Source organism: Sapajus apella, unplaced genomic scaffold, assembly GCF_009761245.1.
Source record: "Sapajus apella isolate SASKATOON/1434 unplaced genomic scaffold, GSC_monkey_1.0 scaffold43, whole genome shotgun sequence".
Lineage (NCBI taxonomy): Eukaryota > Metazoa > Chordata > Mammalia > Primates > Cebidae > Sapajus > Sapajus apella.
This window is the reverse complement of record NW_022436983.1, coordinates 6524277-6544050: the sequence shown is the minus strand read 5'-3', so window position 1 is coordinate 6544050 and position 19774 is coordinate 6524277. Positions and strand designations below refer to the sequence as shown.

The 19774-nt window shown below is 40.2% G+C and overlaps 1 protein-coding gene across 5 annotated transcripts in view; it reads right to left on the bottom strand.

Moving 5' to 3' along the window:
* VPS13D (vacuolar protein sorting 13 homolog D) overlaps positions 1–19774 on the bottom strand; it is a 296629-nt gene that overhangs the window by 192107 nt on the left and 84748 nt on the right. For all 5 annotated transcript variants that reach the window (XM_032300439.1, XM_032300440.1, XM_032300441.1 and 2 more), the window contains 9 exons: positions 18015–18186; positions 17716–17828; positions 15316–15528; positions 10076–10341; positions 8792–8925; positions 6414–6569; positions 5010–5220; positions 3999–4073; positions 327–533 (listed from right to left, as the gene is read on the bottom strand). In XM_032300439.1, coding sequence (XP_032156330.1) covers positions 327–533; positions 3999–4073; positions 5010–5220; positions 6414–6569; positions 8792–8925; positions 10076–10341; positions 15316–15528; positions 17716–17828; positions 18015–18186 — 1547 coding nt within the window. The remainder of the gene's footprint in view (positions 1–326; positions 534–3998; positions 4074–5009; positions 5221–6413; positions 6570–8791; positions 8926–10075; positions 10342–15315; positions 15529–17715; positions 17829–18014; positions 18187–19774) is intronic.

Sequence of the window (19774 nt, the reverse complement as noted above, 5' to 3'; positions counted from 1 at the left end):
AGTAGTATTCACCACAATCTTTAGATACATAAAAAGATAAGAAAACTGAAGAGATCAGGAATTATTTAGCTAGAGATGTTAATATAATGGAAATTTTATCAAAGACCATTCCTATTCCCAAGCTATAGGCTGAAGGCCACATATGGCAAATAAAAGTTTCTTTAAAATATATATAATGAAAAACATATGTAAAACTATTATCTAAATTTCACCCAAATGACTAAGTAGAGTATGAATGACATTAAAAAAAAAAAAGACAGGCCCCAAATAATCCAGCAATGACTGAAAATATTCAACATGAATCTGAAAATCAGGACGACACTCACGGGAAAAGGTGAGTTCAGCGAGAGGCACATCACAATCCATGCAGTCATCGATGAAACAGATGCACACACTCTCGGCTTTGATCTCCACGCCAGAGATCAATGGCGCTGCCACAGCCCCCGGGCTATCACGGCTGGTGGAGGCCAAGGAAAGAGACTTCAGAGGTTCCGCATTCTTAAACAACCAACTTGCTGCCTTTTTCAATTGGCCTTCAAAGAAATTAAGAAGTGATCAGTTCTACCAGCTTCCACAGCTACCCTGGCCACTCACAGAGGAAACAGAGAAATAAAGTTCTCTAGAGACCTACTGGGAAGCCAAGGGTCTTGATCCCAGAAGTGTTCTTAGACTTAATAAAAAAGGGGGGTTAGGAGGGAATCTCAGCATAATAGTAATCCTGCTTTTAAGCAAACATTTTGTTGTACACCTTCCATTCAAATTTACCACACCTTTTATGATCTGGCCCAAAATGCCCCCAGGAAGCCATCTCTCTCTGCCATGCCATCTGTTGAAAGAGAGGAGAGAAGAGGACAGGAGAGGATCCAGAGGCTAGGTACTTAATCTTCACTATATAGTTTTGCATATATATTGATGTGCTGCTTTGTAATTGTTTTCAAATGCCTTACTTTGTGCATAAAATGTGTCTTCTCAGCTAGTCACAAATGCCTTGAGAACAGAGATCTGTGAGAATTGCATTTGTGTAATCTATAGCCCTTACTAAAAGCCTCTTGAATACAACCAGGTTGCTAAAGTCCCCCTCCTCCCAAAAAAGAAAAGAGAAGCAATGCAAGCCCATACTTTTAAGTCACCAGAGGCCAGTACCAGGGATAGTGTAAGTGGTCAAGGGCATGGGCTCTAGAGCAGGATGGCCTGGCTTTAGGTCCTATTCTGCCCTTATCAGCTGCTGGCTCTTCGGCAAGTAATTCGATCTCTTTGTGCCCTACAGCACCCACTTAAAAGGACTGACAGGAAGAGGAAAGAATGAGACCATGGAAAGTCCTCAGAGTGAAGCCTGGCACGGAATAAACATTATTTGCTATTATCTACATTACAGATAAGCATTAGTTGCTATTATCATATTCATTACTGATGGAACTAAGTTGTATTTACTAAGGAAATAAAAACTACCAGACAGGCCAAGCACAGGGGCTGATGCCTATAATCCCAATGCTTTGCTTTGGGAGGTTTAGACAAGGGAATCACTTTAGGTCAGGAATTTGAGACCAGCCTGAGCCAACACAGCAAGACCCCATCTCTACACAAAATTTAAAAATTAGCCAGGCATGGGGGCGCATCCTGTAGTCCCAGCTACTCAGGAGGTTTAGGTGGGAGGATCATTTGAGCCCAGGAGTTTGAGGCGAGAGTGAGCCATCATCAGTGCACCACCACTACACTCCAGCCTGGGCAAGAGGGCAAAACCCAGTATCTAAAATTAAAAAAAAAAAAAAAAAAAAAATCAAAAAGATACTCAGAACTTAAAAAAAGGGGGTGGGGTGCTTGAATTGTTAAAGAAAGAGTAAAAAGCATAGGAAAACTAAATATTAAGGGGTATAAAATTAATTAAACCAGAAACTAATGATGACTGGGTAAAACAAAGCCAAGGAACACATGAGAACTAGATCTACCTTCATTTTTTTCAGAATGCAAAAGGTAAGTTAATGTAAACAAGCATGCCATGAAACAAGTCTTTTCACACATAAATTGGCTGGAATTAAACGTAGATACAATTTTTTTAGAAAAAGATTTGTCAATTCAAGAGCCCCAAGAAAATTGGAAAAAAAAAAAAAAAAAAAAAAAAAATTAAGAGCCTGAAAAATATACCTACACCCTTTGGTCTGTTATTTAAAATATAGCTCTCTCTACCAAGGATATACTTAAAAGACATAGACAAAAGTTCACACCAAAAAATGTTTACTATAAAAGTCTGTATAATATCGAAAGAATAACAAGTGAAGAATGACTAAGTAAATTATAATATATCCTTAGAGTCAATGTAAAAAAATCAGTGTTGATAAATAATTTCAATGACATGGGGAAATGCTGCTGATATATTAAGTATATCATAAGAAAATTATAATTATAATTCAATAAAATATTTTTAAAAGACTAAAAAAATATTTGCAACAGAATCTATCAATATATTAAAAATTACATGTGTGTATGTATGCGTGTGTATGGATATGCTGTCCACTGTATGTAGAGAAGTAGAAAGAGAGAAAGTGCACACATGTGTAAAGACTGGAAAGGAGGCTGAGGCAGGAGGATTGCTTGAGCTCAGGAGTTGGAGGCTGCAGTGAGCTATGATTACACCACGATTATGACATCATTGCAGCCTGGGCAACAGAGTGAGACCCTGTCTCTTAAAAAAAGGGAAGAAAAAGATGGGAGGAAATGCAGCTTATGCTGTACTTCTCTTTCTTAAGTGAAAGGGAAACACAGAGTTGAAAGGAAGTGAGATGTAGAAGAACACAGGTTTAGGAGTGAGGTGGACCTGGCTTTAAGCCCATCTTAGGGGACTAAGATGTGACCTCAAACAAGTTTACTCAAGAAGTTTCACCTGACCAATATGAGCAGGTTTTCTCATCTCAAGCGGGAATAATGTCTGTGTCCAAGGGCTATGAAGAGGATGCAACAAGAAAACACAAAGACAGGCATCCAGGACCTCAAAAAATGGTCATAATCTCAGTATTACCACTATTAGCATGACCACTAGTAACAGTGGTTAACATTTATAGAGCACTTACTGTGTGCTAACACTTTCTTAGTGCTTTGCATATAGTAATTTACTTACATCAAATCTCTGAGGGAGGCAGCTTCTTACCTTCTTTCTACAGATAAGGAAGCATTGGTTCACAGAGGTTAAGCCATTTTCCTAGTCATTAATAAGTAGTGGCACAGAGTAAGGATCTGAACCCGGGTGGTCGGCTCCAGAGCTCTTTTTCTTTGAGACAGAATCTCACTCTGTTGCCCAGGCTGCAGTGCAGTGGCATGATCTTGGTTCACTGCAACCTCCGCCTCCCAGGTTCAAGCAATTCTCCTGCCTCAGCCTCCTGAGTAGCTGGGACTACAGACACGTGCCACCACATTCAGCTAATTTTTTTTTTTTTGTACTTTTGGTAGAGATGGGGTTTCACCATATTGGCCAGGCTGGTCTCAAACTCCTGACCTCAAGTGATCCGTCCACCTCCTCCTCCCAAACTGTTGGGATTACAGGCATGAGTCACCGTACCAAGCCTCAGAGCCCATATTCTTATCCACTATAAAAGGCTGCTACCTGTAATCCCAGAACTTTGGGAGGCCAAGGCGGGTGGATCACTTGAGGTCAAGAGTTTGAGACCAGACCAGCCAACATGGTGAAACCCCATCTCTACTAAAAATACAAAAATTAGCTGGGCATGGTGACACATGCCTGTAATCCCAGCTACTCAGGAGGCTGAGGCAGGAGAATGGCTTGAACCCGGGAGGTGGAGGTTGTAGTGAACCAAGATCGCGCCATTGCACTCCAGCCTAGGTAACATTATTATTACTGATCCAGGATGATATGCAGTCCAGAGAAGACACATAAAGGGTCCAGGCAAACTCAGCTCGCTATGTCGCCTTGTGGCAATAAGAGAGGAAATGGGAAGGAAGCATATCATCAAGACAAATAATAGCTAACAGAACCCTGTTCAAATTACCTTGACACACTAAAAGAGCTTTGCGACAATCATCCATGCTGAATCCCAGCTCCTGCAGTCTAGCCAGTTGTAACTCTAGAAAACAAATAACATAAAATTTTCATAAATAATTTTATGTCAATTAATCTACAAACTAATTTTAGAAAAAAAGAAATTCAAAACCCACGACTAAAACACTTAATTTCTCTAAGCAAAACTAGGCTCCTAGTTGGAGAGTTCTGGCCGGTGTACCCTGACGTCTTTGAGTCTTTTCCTCATATTGACTATGTTTTAAAATTGGTGTCCTTGCCGGGAATTAGGGGGGAAAGGTCTATTTCCCAACTGGTCCCTTCATTCCACCATCTGACCCCTAAATATTCCCCTGACTAGATTTTAAACAGCTTAAAATTAGGGCTGGGCACAGTGGCTCACATCTATAATCCCAACATTTTGGGAGGCCAGGACAGGAGGACTACTTGAGGCCAGGAACTCAAGAACAGCCTGGGCAAAATAACAAGATCCCGTCTCTAAAAGAAAATTTTTAACATTAGTGAGGCATCGTGGCACACACCTGTAGTCCCTCCCAGCTACTCAGGAGGCTGAGGAAGGAAGACAGCTTGAGCCCAGGATTTGAGGCTGCAATGAGCTGTGATCACACCACTGCTCTCCAACCTGGGTGACAGAGCAAGACCCTGTCTCAAAATACACCAATAAATTAATAATAAAACTTAAAAATAAAACTTAGTGTTATTCATATAACTTCAGAGGAGAACTCTCAAAGCTTAAAACTAAACTTTGGCATTATGCAGGTAACTCTGGAAAAAATTGAAAGAGGAAAAATAGAGTAGTTGGTTAGGGGTGTTTTGTTTGTTTTTAAACTTTAAAAAATGAGAGAGTCATACTTATGACTTACAATTATACTTAACGACAAACAAAGTCTAAACAATTTAATTGTGCAAAAGAAAATTTTAAGAGTCCAAAAGAAGAAGCGTTATTAGCAAGACTGAGTGGGTTTCATAGTTAAACACCTACCCAAGACAGGATCTAAGGTGTGTCTTGTCCCTTCTCTGATTTCCTCTCCAATGCGAGATGCACCTGGAAGGTGACTGCCAACGGAGTCTGACTCGAGGGCCACTGAGTCTGGCACTGCAGCATTAGCTTGCTCTGGGATGGATTTTGCAATGGCAAGAAATAGCTGAACATCGTTATAGGAGAGTCTGATATCCAGGGCTTGTAACTGAATCTAACAAAATGTAAAAAAGGTAGCCATTTTTTAAAGTTGCATCGGTTTTGCATCCATGTCTCTTACAGGTATGGATAAATAATTCCTATTTCAAGTTCTAAAAGTCCAACAGAGACTGCATCAAATTTCTCATTTAAAAGATTGCAAAGATCTTAAAATTAAGCACTAATAGCCATAAGGTAAGATGTCTCAACTATGAGGTCAAATGGTCACAAAACTGTACCTCGTAAAAAATACTAAGCTGGATAATTACTAGAGCAATTAGTATTTCAGCAGGATGATTTTCATACAAGTATATTAATCATTAAAACAGAGGACCAAAGATAGCTCTGGGGGAGAAAGGATGACCTATCAGTAACATTTGATAATCCCTTTTGCATGGATCTATTTAATTTTTTAAATCTCTAAAACAAAAAGATCAACCAACAAAATTTATCTCTTTTTTATTCAAACATAACTTAAATGGGTCAAGTTTGACACTATTTCCGGAAATCCAGTCTTCCTGAGAAATCAGCAGTACAGCTATGTCCGGTACAGGCAGCGTAGACACCAAAACCAGACTAGGGCACAAATGGGCACTTGCGATGACTGTCTCAATGTCTCACAATGGTGCTTTCTTTATTAATGTTTTGTGTGCGAGGGTAAAAAAAAAAAAAGACCAAAAATCATAATGGCTTTTCCCTCTCTTTTAACCTCCTATGGTTCAAATGGATTGATTAATTAATTATCCCCCTTCAACCAAAGAAATCAAACACCCAATTCTGAAGCCTGCCTTCCCTTGCTTCACCTTGAAGTCTCCTTACTTACCTGTGTGGTTCTTCACTCTAGTTAGACCGTCCTGCTTCCAATCAATTTAGGTTATTCACGTGGAACACTCTCCCTCCTCCTCTCTATTTACATCCTACCCTTCCTCCCAAATCAACCCTACCTGGAGTCTCACTCAAGATTTATATTCCTCCCTATGCTGAGTTCTGCTTTCTATGAGCTGCTATAGAACTTCAAGATTATATGAGACAGCTCGGGTCTTTTATCCTCCCCAAGACTGTAGGATCTTCTAGGACAGAGACAATGCCATGTTTACTCTGTATCTGCTGAAGTAAGTAGGAGGTTTTTGGGCTCAGAGTAATTAAGAGTGCCTGCATAGGAAGGTGTTTGAGAGCATATCAACGATTGCACAGATTTTGCATCATTACCTCTAGGACAGGTGGGAAATCTTCACTATTGAATGCATCCATCAATCCTGAACTATTTTGATAAGAAGAATTCCCTACCAACTCCACTTGAATTTGTACAGGATCCACAATTGAAAGAGCTGTATCATGCTCATTCCCTAGTCGGCACGAAAACACCTAGAGAATCAAACACAATATGGTAAGAATTAATGTCTGATTTAGGAAGGGTCCAACCAACAGCACAAAGAGGCTATCTCAGAAGCAGTCAGCCATGTGTTATCACAAGACCGTAACAACTGCTGAAATAAATAATGTGAAAAGTGAGCACCCCGCCCCCTGCGCCAATCACTGCCGAGAGCACATGCAATAGTTCACCCAGGGGAAAAGGCAGTTTAGCAATACATCCTGAAAGGCTTACAAGTCTCACACGCTTTGATCCAATAATCCTACTTCTCTCTAGAAACTAGCAAGATATATACATTTAAAAATTCTCTAAACCATTATTTAATAGTTTTTTTAAAAAAAAGAGCAGCCAAGGTTATATCACATCTACTCAAAGAAATATTTGCAGCCATTTAAAAATGACAAAAAAGACCACATGGATTGTAAGAAGACAGTTAAAAAACAGACTATATGAAAATACAAACCAGAATATGTTATGCCCTGACTTTAAGGAAAGAAACACACCAAAATGTCAACAGAAATCATATACAATTTCCGATAGTTTATTTTCCCTCCACTCAATAATTTCATAATTAAAAATAAATACATTAATTATTAAACCTGGGTGATAGGTACACATGGAGTTCATTATATTATTCTGTTTACTTTGTGTATGTTTGAAATGTTCTATAATAAAAGTTTTAAAAATAAATACATTCATTGGGAGAGAGAAAGAAGGGAGAGAAGGAGAAAGGATTCCAATTTTAGGACCAAATTATTTTGTCTGCTCAGGAAAAGCACAGAGTACAGGAAAGAGCAATCACTTTGGCTCTTCTTACCCTCTTAAACTCTCTGCCGCCTTTTTGGGGCATACTCTAGCGCTGCTGAAGAACATGTGACACTGAGGTCCTTTGCCATATTCAAAATTCAAAATTCATACTTTATAAATTCTCCTGGATGATTTACCAAACTGATCTTAAAATTCAGATCCAATTGTGCTGCCTAGAAGGCAGGACTGAAGGGAGTTTCCAGCGATCTCAAACATTTTGCCATGTAGTTGTCCTAAGACTTTGAAGCAGAAAAAGTTTCATTTTCCTTTTTCCTTTAGGGGTTTCTGCTATACAAAACCCAATTGTACCTGACAGTTCATTCATCAATCACCAAGATTCTGCATTCAAAGCTAGTATTGTGGTGGCCTAAGAGGCAGATGAATTGCAATTTCATGATCAACTCACATCACACCAGCATGCAAATCCTTCCTCTCAAACAGAGGTTTTTTACAAGAGAGAAACAAGTGATCAAGAAGTAGAGTCCCTACAGGCCTTATTCCACTACGTTTGTCTCAAAAAAGGGGGCCATATACTGCTAACAGTGAAATTAAGTTTTATTCATTCAAACTTTGAGCAATACCACTGGAAAGAAAAAGGGATGAATAGTCCAATCACAAAGCAAAAGGAACCCTGACCAAATATCCTAACAGTACGGCATGGGGAATGTTAGCAGAGATCAGTGAAGTACAAACATCTGATGGAAACAAGAACCTGCCACGGTTCCCCTTCTGTCTCCCCAGCCCATGGCTTAACAAGAGACAAAGCACTTTGTGCCTAATATTGCATGATGACATTTTCAAGCTACAAAGCCCACTCCAGCACAAACTATCTTCTTCATGAGATGACAAAAGAGCCTAAAGCATCACTATTATACATATACATGTGCTCCTTTCAGCCAGGCATGACTCTGCAGAGCTGCCCTTTTCTAGATCAGGTATTCCTGAAAGGATAACATATAAAATCCTTAGCACTTTTTATAAATAGGTTTCTCTCCCCAAAGCCCTCACTCTTCACAGGGCTGCACTCAAGGTGAGGAGGGAATACAGGGGACATTAGGCCCATGGCCTCCCCTTCACAGACAAGGTCTGCAGAACAGGAGGACACAGCAAGGTGCCTGACAGGGCAGTGGGGACTGGAAAAGTCTCCTTGAACTTCTGGAGAAAGAAAGAATGTAAGAGAAAGATGCAAATGCCCTCTGCATATTCACAGCTTAACCCTGGAAGACTGAATTCATGCATTAGAACAGCCAGGTAGATCTGGGGAGAAAACAAAGAAGAGAAGAGGACAGGGGTCTTCCAATTCCATGAATTACTTCCCCTAATGAAAGTTTAAGAGGTAAAATTTTCTTTCAGATGCTTTGCCCGTGAGCCAACACACAGTGCCGTGATCAACACATAGACTTCTTACCTCGATGCCAAACAAACTTCCTGAAAAGGGACGATCAACAAACCGGGGCTTATAGGTAAGCACCGTGGTGCCTTTCAGAATAACGGCATTGGTGTCGAAGCAGGACACATCTTCAACGACCACAAACTCCGTGCCTGGAAAGGACAACATCGTCAGTCAAGCCAGGGCTGCTGGGAAGCTGGAAAACACCAGGCTGTTGCAAACGAAGCAGCACATCTCCACCAGGCAACCACATGAACCAGTAAGATGTGTTCTCCAGAACGTCTGCTGACATTTGCTACACTGTCATCCCGAACCAATTTTCTGCATCTGGCCACATACAGCTGAGCTCACAGAGCCCTACAGCAGCAGGAAAGACTGAGATGTGATTTCTCTCTTCAGAATACATTTAAACTAGATTGAGAAACTGCACCCCAGTCCTCCCGGGAGGCGTAAGAGATATTCCAAAGTTCACAAAGTCATCCTCTCTCTAAGCGGTGACTTGACTGAAAATTCCAGGGAGAAGAGTCAGGTACTAATGTTGGTCAGGCACTAGGCACCTAAGCAGCTGTTTACAAAGTTGTGTACAAAGGACACAGGCCAATTTAAGGTAGAGATTTTTGAAATCAGTATGTTTTCAACTTATTTGTATATATTTAATAGCAAATTCACTGTGCTTTTCACTGTGTTTTTATCAAAAACCATATATAGATCAAGCATTTGTAACTGAACTCATGTAAAAGGCATTGTGCTAGCCAACTTCATCAAAATCATTGAGAAGCAGATTCGGGTATCAGAAACATAACAATAAATACACAAACACATACAGAGGCACTAGATGTGTTCGCTAGTCAACAAAAGCCATAGTAAATCCATCTATACCAAGAAAAATATTCTTTTTCTAAGGAAAATAAAAATCTCCTCACTTATTATCTTCAAAACTGAGATTTTCACATATTGAACTTGCGTAAACTCCATAAAGCACATCTGTTAGGGCCCTAAAGATCAAACAGAAAATTGAAGCCAGGCTGCACATCGGAAAAAAAGGCCACTGCCCAGGCAGGTGCTCAGGCCAGGCACATGCACGAGGCAGACAGGGGAGAGGGACAAGCGATCCCGCAGCCTTCAGTGGGCCAGGCAGCTCACACCTAAAAATGGAGGTCGACCTCTGATGCTTGCAGGTCTGTAAACGATGCAAATGTGTAAGTGCTCATGTCAAAAAATGAGAGAAATCATCCTGGTAAGACAGATACTGAGCCTAATGTCCCAACTAAGCACCAATGAATCACACCGACATATAATCACCTGTTACATTGACCTTGACCTCCAGATGCCTTTCGTTGGACACAGGAAGGGAAGACCGCTTGGTAACTACTCCATTCTTCACAGTTTTGGGAACTATAGCAGATTCACTGCTAGAGTTACGGTGACGAGAAGGAGTAACGTGACTTTGTTTCTTAATATCACTGGGAGTATGGAGAAAATCATGGACTAACAGTAGCCAGTCAAATATGAGAAACACACGGAGATTGTTGAGAACTACCGTAAAGCAGGAGGAATCCTTGGTAGATCTACAAAAAGAAGACAGGAGAAAATAAGTAGGAAAAAAGAAACTTGGTATGTCAATAACCTGCAAATGTACTGCTCGGATTTGGCAGGTGGTATTCCAGTATTTTCTAAACTGCCCGCTTTGAATATCAGTAAACTTTGAACACTGGTTGAATAACACATTCAGTGTAATAAGTTAATCATATTTTTAAACAACAAGGGATGTTTATAAGTAAGTAGCACAGATAGCATAGCTCAGCAGTTCTCAATAAGATGGTTTTGCTCCTTCGGAGACATTATTTCTTTTTTTTTTTGAGACAGGGTCACACTCTGTTGCCCAGGCTAGAATGCAGTGGCACGATCATAACTCACTGTAACTTCAAACACCTGGGATCAAGTGAGCCTCCTGTCTCAGCCCCCCAAAGTGCTAGGATTACAGGTGTGGGTCACTGCACCTGGCCCTTGGAGATATTTTTTATTCACATTTTAATTGCAACTGCAACGAGAAGGGGTTGCTATTGGTACTAGTATAGGTAGAGGCCAGAGATGCTGTTAACTATCCCACAATGTACAGGACAGCCCATAATAAGGAATTATCTGACCCAAAATGTCAACAGTGCTAAGGTTAAGAAACTCTGGTATGGTAGAAGAGCACAGGCTTTGAAGTCAGAGACACAGACTTAAATACTGATATTTACAAATTGTGTTATCTTAAGAAAGTTTCCTACCTTCTCTCAGCTTGTTTACCCACTTATCAAATGAATAATATTAATATCATGAGAAATAAAGCACCAAGCACATAGCAGGTATTTGATAGACATCACTTTCTTTCCCTATAGGCCATTTCAAGAAGCTCAATGAGGCACTGTTTCTCTGACATCTAGGATCGCTTCTTTATAAATAATACCAAGTTGATACGTACTAGTACTAAATTGTTTCTCTAGTTGAAATTGACCGAACAGCCCAGATCTTTTGGCCCAAGGAGAACAAGTAAGATGACATTTACCAGGGGTATGTCCCCTAAGCAACCTAGGGGTACAGTTAGGGTGGGGGTTGGGAGGTCAAGTTCCCATTACTCCTAAGTCTGTATTGGAAGTGAAAATCCAACAAGAACTCTCAGGCCTGACCTCAAACCATGACCTGGTCAGGGCCTTCATCCAGGGAAGGCCTACTACTAGATAGGCCTCAGATGAGAAGGACAAGAGAAATAGGGGTTGGAGCACTTAGATGGGGTTGAACTCGGTTCTGTAAGCCCAAAAGAGACTCTGGGCTTCTAGCTACTACATGTACTTGGTTCCCTGCCCTAAGAGGTACTCCTATTTGGGAAAAGCTAACTTGGAAATATTTCTAAGGCTGGTTTCTCTACTCTCTCATTTCTCCTAAACCTGGCTCACTGCCTCTGTAAAAGGGCATCATGATGCATGTCTCCTTCTTACAGACACAGCATTTTTCACAGAAACACTCTACTCTTTTGTAATAGAGAAAAAATGTTGCCCTCAGTAAAATGTTTCCACCCCATTTTGAACATAGATTGTCGAGTTCTGTATTTAACTGGAAAGTCACAGTGTGTTGGATCCCTTTTCTGGAAAATATTTCAAGTCTTTAAACACTGTGAAGTGATTTATATTTGACACACAAGATCCCAACAGAAGAGTAATTCTTCTTCGGACACGAAAGGCGTTCAAAAATTCCCATCAAAAGAACATCTCACTCCTCTCACTGACAACAGTATTTCTGTTAGCAAGAGCCAAGGTAAGACTTTATTATTTGACTCCAATAAATTGTACACCTATAATATATAAATATTTCCAGGCTCCTTGTATATTAAAAATACGAAAACGAGAAGACAAGATTAGAGAAAAAAGGGTAAAAAGGGATGAGCAAAGTCTCCAAGATATGGGACTATGTGAAAAGACCTAACCTACATTTGATAGGTGTACCTGGATGTGACAAAGAGAATGAATCCAAGCTGGAAAATATTCTTCAGGATATTATTCAGGAAAACTTTCCCAACCAAGCAAGGCAGAACAATATTCAACTCCAGGTAATACAGAGAACACCACAAAGATATTCCTCAAGAAGAGCAACCCCAAGGCACATAATCAACAGATTCACCAGGGTTGAAATGAAGGAGAAAATGCTAAGAGCAGGCAGAGAGAAAGGTCAGGTTACCCACAAAGGGAAGTCCATCAGATTCACAGCAGGTCTCTCAGCAGAAACCCTACAAGCCAGAAGAGTGGGGGCCAGTATTCAACATCCTTAAAGAAAAGAATTTTCAACCCAGAATTTCATATCCAGCCAAACTAAGTTTCATAACTGAAGGAAAAATAAAATCTTTTGTGAACAAGGAAGTACTCAGAGATTTTATCACCACCAGGCCTGCTTTACAAGAGCTTCTGAAAGAAGCACTACACATAGAAAGGAACAACCAGTATCAGCCATTCCAAAAATATACCAAAATGTAAAGAGCATCAACATAATGAAGAATCTACAATCAACTAATGGGCAAAACAGCCAGCTAACATTAAATGGCAGTATTAAACTCACATTATCAATATTAATCCTAAATTTAAATCGACTAAATGCCCCAATCAAAAGACACAGACAGGCAAATTGGATAAAAAGCCAAAATCCATCGGTATGCTGCATCCAGACCCATCTCACATGCAAGGATACACAAAGACTCAAAACAAAGGGATGGAGGAAGATTTACCAACCAAATGGAGAGGAAAAAAAAAAAAAAAAAAAAAAAAGCAGGAGTTGTAATTCTCGCCTCTGATAAAATAGACTTTAAAGCAACAAAGATCAAAAGAGGCAAAGAAGGACATTACATAATGGTAAACGGATCAATGCAACAAGAAGAGCTAACGATCCTAAATATATACACACCCAATGCAGGAGCACCCAGATATATAAGGCAAGTTCTTAATAACTTATAAAGAGACTTAGATTTCCACACAATAATAGAGGGAGATTTTAACATCACATTGTCAATATTAGACAGATCAACGAGACAGAAAATTAACAAGGATATCCAGGACTTGAACTCAGACCTGGAACAAGTAAACTTAATAAACATTTATAGAACTCTCCACCCCAAATCTATAAAACATACATTCTTCTCAGTACCACATCACACCTACTCTAAAAGTGACTATATAATTGGAAGTAAATCACTCCTCCGTAATTGCATAGCATTTCACAGGTTTAAATGAAATATTGGTTGGCTGCTTGTTTGTTATTTTCCTCCCTTATTCCTTCCTGTCTCCATTGTTAAGCACAATTATTGGCATAAAAGAAGTTTTTAATACCATTTTTAGACTGCATTCTAGCCTGGGCAATAAAGCAAGTCTCCCGTTCTCTCTCCCTCTTTCTCTTCCTCATTCTTTCTCTCTTTCATTCTTTTTCTTTCTTTCTTCCTTAAAAAAAATAAATATAAGAAGGAGACAACTACCTGACAGTTTAGGAAGCCAGATCAATAATAATAAACTCAAAAACAAATGTTTCTGCAGATGGACCAAAGAGATGCCAGCCTCATGTTCAAAGGGAACATCTTCAACTAAATGAACTGCGAACACAACCATCTTATACATGACTGCAATCAGCCCAGTGACGAGAAATCTGGTAGGTCCAAAGACTATTAGAAACATCATGGGCTTTAACATCACAGATCCAGGTTCGAGTTCTGATTTCTTGACCTACTAACTGTGTGACCCAAGAAGACTTACCTAACCCTTCTCCAAGTTTCTAACTTGCTAACTGTAAAATGAGGAAGAAGTTACTCACTTTGCAGATTTGTCAGGATTACAATGAGCTTAGCTAAAGTGCCTGGCTCGGGGCAGGGTCCAGTAAGAGGCAATTAGGATTCTTACTCCCAAATTTTTTAAAGTTCATACAAAAATGCAAATGTCTACTCTGCTAGATTTCCTAAAGGCATATGAGGCATATGGAGAAATCATGACCTCTCTCAAAAAAACACAGCAATACAAAACAAAACCTAAACCCTGAGGAATTCTGAACAGCACATTGAAATGTCAGGCACATGGAAACATACAAGAATAATCCTGATGACTTTTTGCTTAACCACAAAGTTTTTCACAATGGTTTATAGTTACATGTCTGATGACATGAAGCACTAATAGAAGGAAAGGTCTCCTTTTTGGGTTTTCACTGAAAGACTTCTTTAGATCAGGCCTAATTTTTCAGTTTTAAGGTCTGTGTTCAGGCGTAACATCAGCCAATGGTATTATCATAAAATAACATGTTACATCAGCAATGACAATAGTAACTACCAACTATGCCAGAATTACTTTGTTTAATTATTACCTCTACCCCATGAGAAGGGTATAGGTGATTTTTTTTCTATTTTATATAAGAGGAAGTTGAGACTCAAAGAGGCTAAACAACTTGTCTGAGACATATAGCTAGACAATGGTAGACCAAGGTTTTGAGCCCAGATCTGTCTGATCCCAAAATATATGTTCTTTCTACATATAACACTGCCTCCCATGATACCAGAAAGAAAAACATAACCTAATTCAAAAAGGTAAAAACTACTTATACATCTTATACATGGAGAAGTGAGGCAGCAAGACTTGAAAAAATGGGTAATTCAAGTCAAACCCACCTTTCCTTCCATTATTTGTAAAGGCCAAAAGTCTTTTTACTTTTTTCCTTAAGCCAGCATAATTTCTTCCTTCTCCAAGCCACTTTACAAATTAAAACAGTCTACAGCTTACAAGGAGATTGATTTTAAGGCTCAATGCTGAACTACTTTGCTTTTAAAGGCAACAGAGACATCTTCTGGCCAATAAATGAAACTGCAAGATTATAGGAATAATATGTTAATATACAGTAGTACGCCACACTGATAAAGCCACTATCTGTTTATCTTTCTAGTGATTCCTTGGTTCTTTGATGTTCTAAAGCCAACAAAGACTTGACCCAAAAGGGAATGTCTCCATAAAGAACGGCCGAGTCAAAGTCTGCCCTGCTACCTGAAATGCAGTTCAATCTGAATGGATCCTTGGCTGGTGCTGCTGTTCTTAGCGGGCTGAAAGATACAGCTGAACACATTCGTCATCCCAGGGCTGGTCTTCTGCCCGGCATAACGGGTGTCAAAAGCCATCATGGAATGGGAAACCAAGTTAATGGACTTGGTTTGGTTGGAAAAACTTTCATAGAGCAGTTTACATTTCTTGAAGTCAAATCTAAGAAAAGAAAGCAGACAAGATATGAAACACAACTCTTTCATTTTACAAAAGTATATAAGTTTGAGATAACAAGAGCAAAATCAAAAACATATCTAAGTCCCATAAGGAGAATAACTTTCATTCTGAGTTCTTCTGTTGATTTTTTAATAGACTCCTCAAAATGGAGTTAGTGCCACTGTGCCTTGGATCTTACTTTTCCGGTTCCAGAGAGATGATCGTGTTCATAGGAACTGCGTAAGTAACAATACCACATATTAAGTATATTCTTGATCCGTCAGCATTCCCACAACCCATCAGAAGTCTAAGAAGGCTATATATCCCCAAAGGATGCCAAGGGTCCTTCTGGGCCTTCATCTGTCAGTCTCTAGTTTGTCTGGATGTTTCACTCTCCAGGGTCTGTCCAACTGCTTATGTAAAACTGTTGCAGTGTACCGGGAACAAATAATACTCTTCACGCGGAGAATAATTCAACTAATCTACCAACAGGAAATCCATTTGGAACCATCTTTTTTTCATAACAGAGAATGCTGCAATGCGCAATTAATAGTTACTCAGTACGGTTATGACAATACATACAGAATTATTCCATATTAAAAAAAACTAAAGGCATAGCCAATCATCAGGAAAAAAATGCTGAGTGAGGTGGCTCATGCCTGTAGTCCCAGCTACTTGGGGGGCTGAGGTGTGAGGATCACTTGGGCCAGGGAGGTAGAAGTTTTTGCAGTGAGACAAGGTGGCAACACTACGCTCCAGCCTGGGCAAGAGGGAGAGAGATTCTGTCTCAAAAAAAAGGAAAGAAAAAGAAAAACTTTGCTGGCTCACACGACCACCAGTCTGGGACCACAGTTTCAGTATACAATGCTCTCCACAGCTGAGTTAAGTACAGATCATGGTGGCCTTTCAACGGAAGACAAACTAGAAGACAGAGTGCTTCAGCAGGTAATTACTGGACTTGAAGTCCTGTTTTCAAATACCAAACCACTTTCCCAGCCATACAACCTTAAGCTAGTTAGAAACTCTATCTGGAAAACAGGAGTAATGTATGCCCAGCTTCCAGGACTGATAAGAAATCTAAATGAAAAGGTTATTAAGTGTGAAAAGCATTCTTTAAGGTTCAACAGCAGTAATCACAAATGCATATATCTACACTGACCAAGCATGTGACAGAAATAAGTGAAGTGCTAGGTAAGCATATGCCCCATTTAAAGGGGGCAGTTGCTACTCCGTTTCCAGATGCTTCCAAGTGAGAACATGGACCTAGTATTGCCAAAACTTCCAATTTTTCAAAAGAAGCTAAATACAAACCTTTTATATAAAATCTCCCAACTTTTTTTTTTTTTTTTTTTTTTGAGACCAGGTTTCCCCTGTCGCCTAGGCTGGAGAGTGGTGTTGTGATTATGGCTCACTGCAGCCTCAACCTCCTGGTTCCAGTGATCCTCTCACCTTAGCCTCCTGAGTAGCTGGACTACAGGCATGCACCACCATGCGTAGCTAGTTTTTTAATTTGTTGCAGAGACAGGGTCTCTCACTATGTTGCCCAAGCTAGTCTCGAATTCGTGGCCTCAAGCAAGCAATCCTACCTTGGCTTCCCAAAGTGCTGGGATTATAGGCCCCAGCCACCGCACCCAGCCCCTAATTTTTCAAATGTTGGCCCGTGAGGCAGTCATCAGTGCTGCACATCAAATGGTTCTGCATCTCCCACCCCAAAACAACTCAGACACACAGCAAGACAGTACTTCCTGCCTCCATCACACTGTGTGAGACCACGCTTTAGCAGTACAAGGTCTGCCAGAGCACTTAATTGCCATTCGAGACCATTCCAGACCTCGTTTTTCTCTCTAGCACATCAACACTGGCTGCTCTGTCACCCTAAGTGACTATAACAAGCCGAGCAGCCTGAGACCCACAATGGTCACACAGTATGAGGGAGAAAAAGATCCTCACTGTTTGAAGTCACTGATGCTCTGGGGTGGTCTGTTACTACAGTGTAACCTAACCTACGCTGACTGATAGAGCAATGAATCTAAACTTTTCAGAAGCACTGTGTAGAACAACCAAAAGACAATGCAGACAACACTCCACCAGTGGGCCGCCACTCTGCAACCTCTGCTCCATGTCAACGCAAAACATGTGTATTATTTGGATATTGTTACTAACAGTAAAATGATATAATTAAAGCCATACCTGGCTAGGGACCCAGCACCTTCTTTTCTTTTGGGATCTTTAAGCTCCAGACTTACATTCACCATATCAATGAGGAAGCACATGCAGGTGTACACTTCTCCACTCAGAACAGTCTACAAAAGGAAAATGCCCGTCAATCCATAGCTGATGAGCCAACCTAAAAACAGGTTAATACGTCAAGAAATCTCATCTGTTTGTTGCTCCACCTTCTTTCTCTAGGTGAACCTGAGGAACATATACACAGGGTGACCATCAGCTGAGACTACGACAGTTACAGAAGAACGTAAGGTCTCACTCACGTGAATTCTTGGATCTTGTAAATCATAAGGCCGCATAAATTCTTCTATGGGTTCTCCCAGGTTGTTCTCTAACAAGCCACGGATCAGCTTGTATTTACATAGATCCAGAGAGCAGTGGACTGAGGACAGATTGCCATGGATAGATATGTCTGGCACAGTATGACTTATTTCTCTATGAAAAAGAAAAAAGATCACTTACACAAACACTGACATACCTCACACCCAAATGGGGGCTAACGTGTACTAACCTACATTATCAAGTAGGTAATTCCTACTTCCAATGACAAAAATTTCATGTAGCTCCAAATGAAGCAAGTTAATATGATTGCCATGCTTTAACTATAAAAAGCCCCTTTTCCCCAAAAATTTACATTTAGAAAATCCTCAAACCAGGCCAGGTGTGGTGGCTCACACCTATAATCCCAGCACTTTGGGAGGCTGAGGTGGGAGGATCACTTGGGCCCAGGAGTTCAAGACCAGCTTGGGCAACATAGTGAAACCCCAACTCCTCAAAAAATACAAAAATTAGCTGGCTATGGTGGTGTGCACCTGTGGTCCCAGCTACTCGGGAGGCTAAGGTTGGGGGTTCACTTGAGCCCGGGAAGTCAAGGGTGCGGTAAGCTGTGATCATGCCACTGTATTCTAGCCTGTGTGACAGAGTGAGACCCTGTAAGCAGGTAGGCAGGTAGGAAGAGAGTGAGGGAGAGAAGGAGGGAGGGAGGAGGGAAAGAAGGGAAGGAAGGTAGAGGAAAGGAAGGAAAGGAGGAGGGACATCCTTAAACCTAATAAGAGCTAACTAACTAATCTATTAATAAGGAAAACCTCATGAGACTCAGAAAGAGCTTAAACATTACAGTTGGGAAAGCAATAAAGAAAAGATGCCAAGATCTTTATTTAACTCTTTGGATTTAGTGGTGACTAAAGGCAGACACCAATGTTTCACACTGAGTCCAGATAGGACGTTAGTATAGACTCTGAATAGGTTCGTCATCTCAGCTGGGATGGGCAGATGTAAAGTTGAAGAGGAAGGGAAGGGTACACATCTATACTTCATCTCAATACTAAAAAGCTTTCTCTAACCTCCCATGGGTGAACTGGGCATCATGGATCCTACAGACACCATGCTCTGAGTATACAGAGGGCTAGTGTTTGAAATGGCAGAGGTATATAAAAAATTATTCTGTCTGTAGAGAAAAGCCTACATACAGCAGAGTTTTAAAAGACCAACAATGCAATAATAAAGAAAAACGAAGGCGGCTGACCAAGTGCCATCTCAGGTTCCTGTCTGTGTGGTGTGAAAGCATCACCTTCTAATAGGCCTAATAGAGTACAATTATCTGCACGTAATCACTGATGGGAGTAGGGAAGCTTTAGATAAGCTGAATAGCAAAGCATTCTTTATTTATTTATTTTTGGAAAGCATTGCTTGAAAAGAAAACAAAGTGTTCAATTTCTAAATAATGAAGCTCTTCTTAAGACTGCTTAGCCAGTAAAACCAAATATAGCCCATGCCAACCATAACTGAACACCAGCCAGGGAGCACTTGAATAACACGTAAGAGTGAAACACAAACATCCCAGTGAGAACAGCTAAGTTGTATCATTAATCCAGAGAGAAACTAGAAAAGTGACATTAAATGACTTGCCCAAATCAAGAGCTGTGAAGGGAGTGGCCAAAAAGACATTCAAATCAATCATGCTCTATACAAATAATAAAGCTGTTTTTCTTTCTTTCTTTCTTTCTTTTTTTTTTTTTTTTTT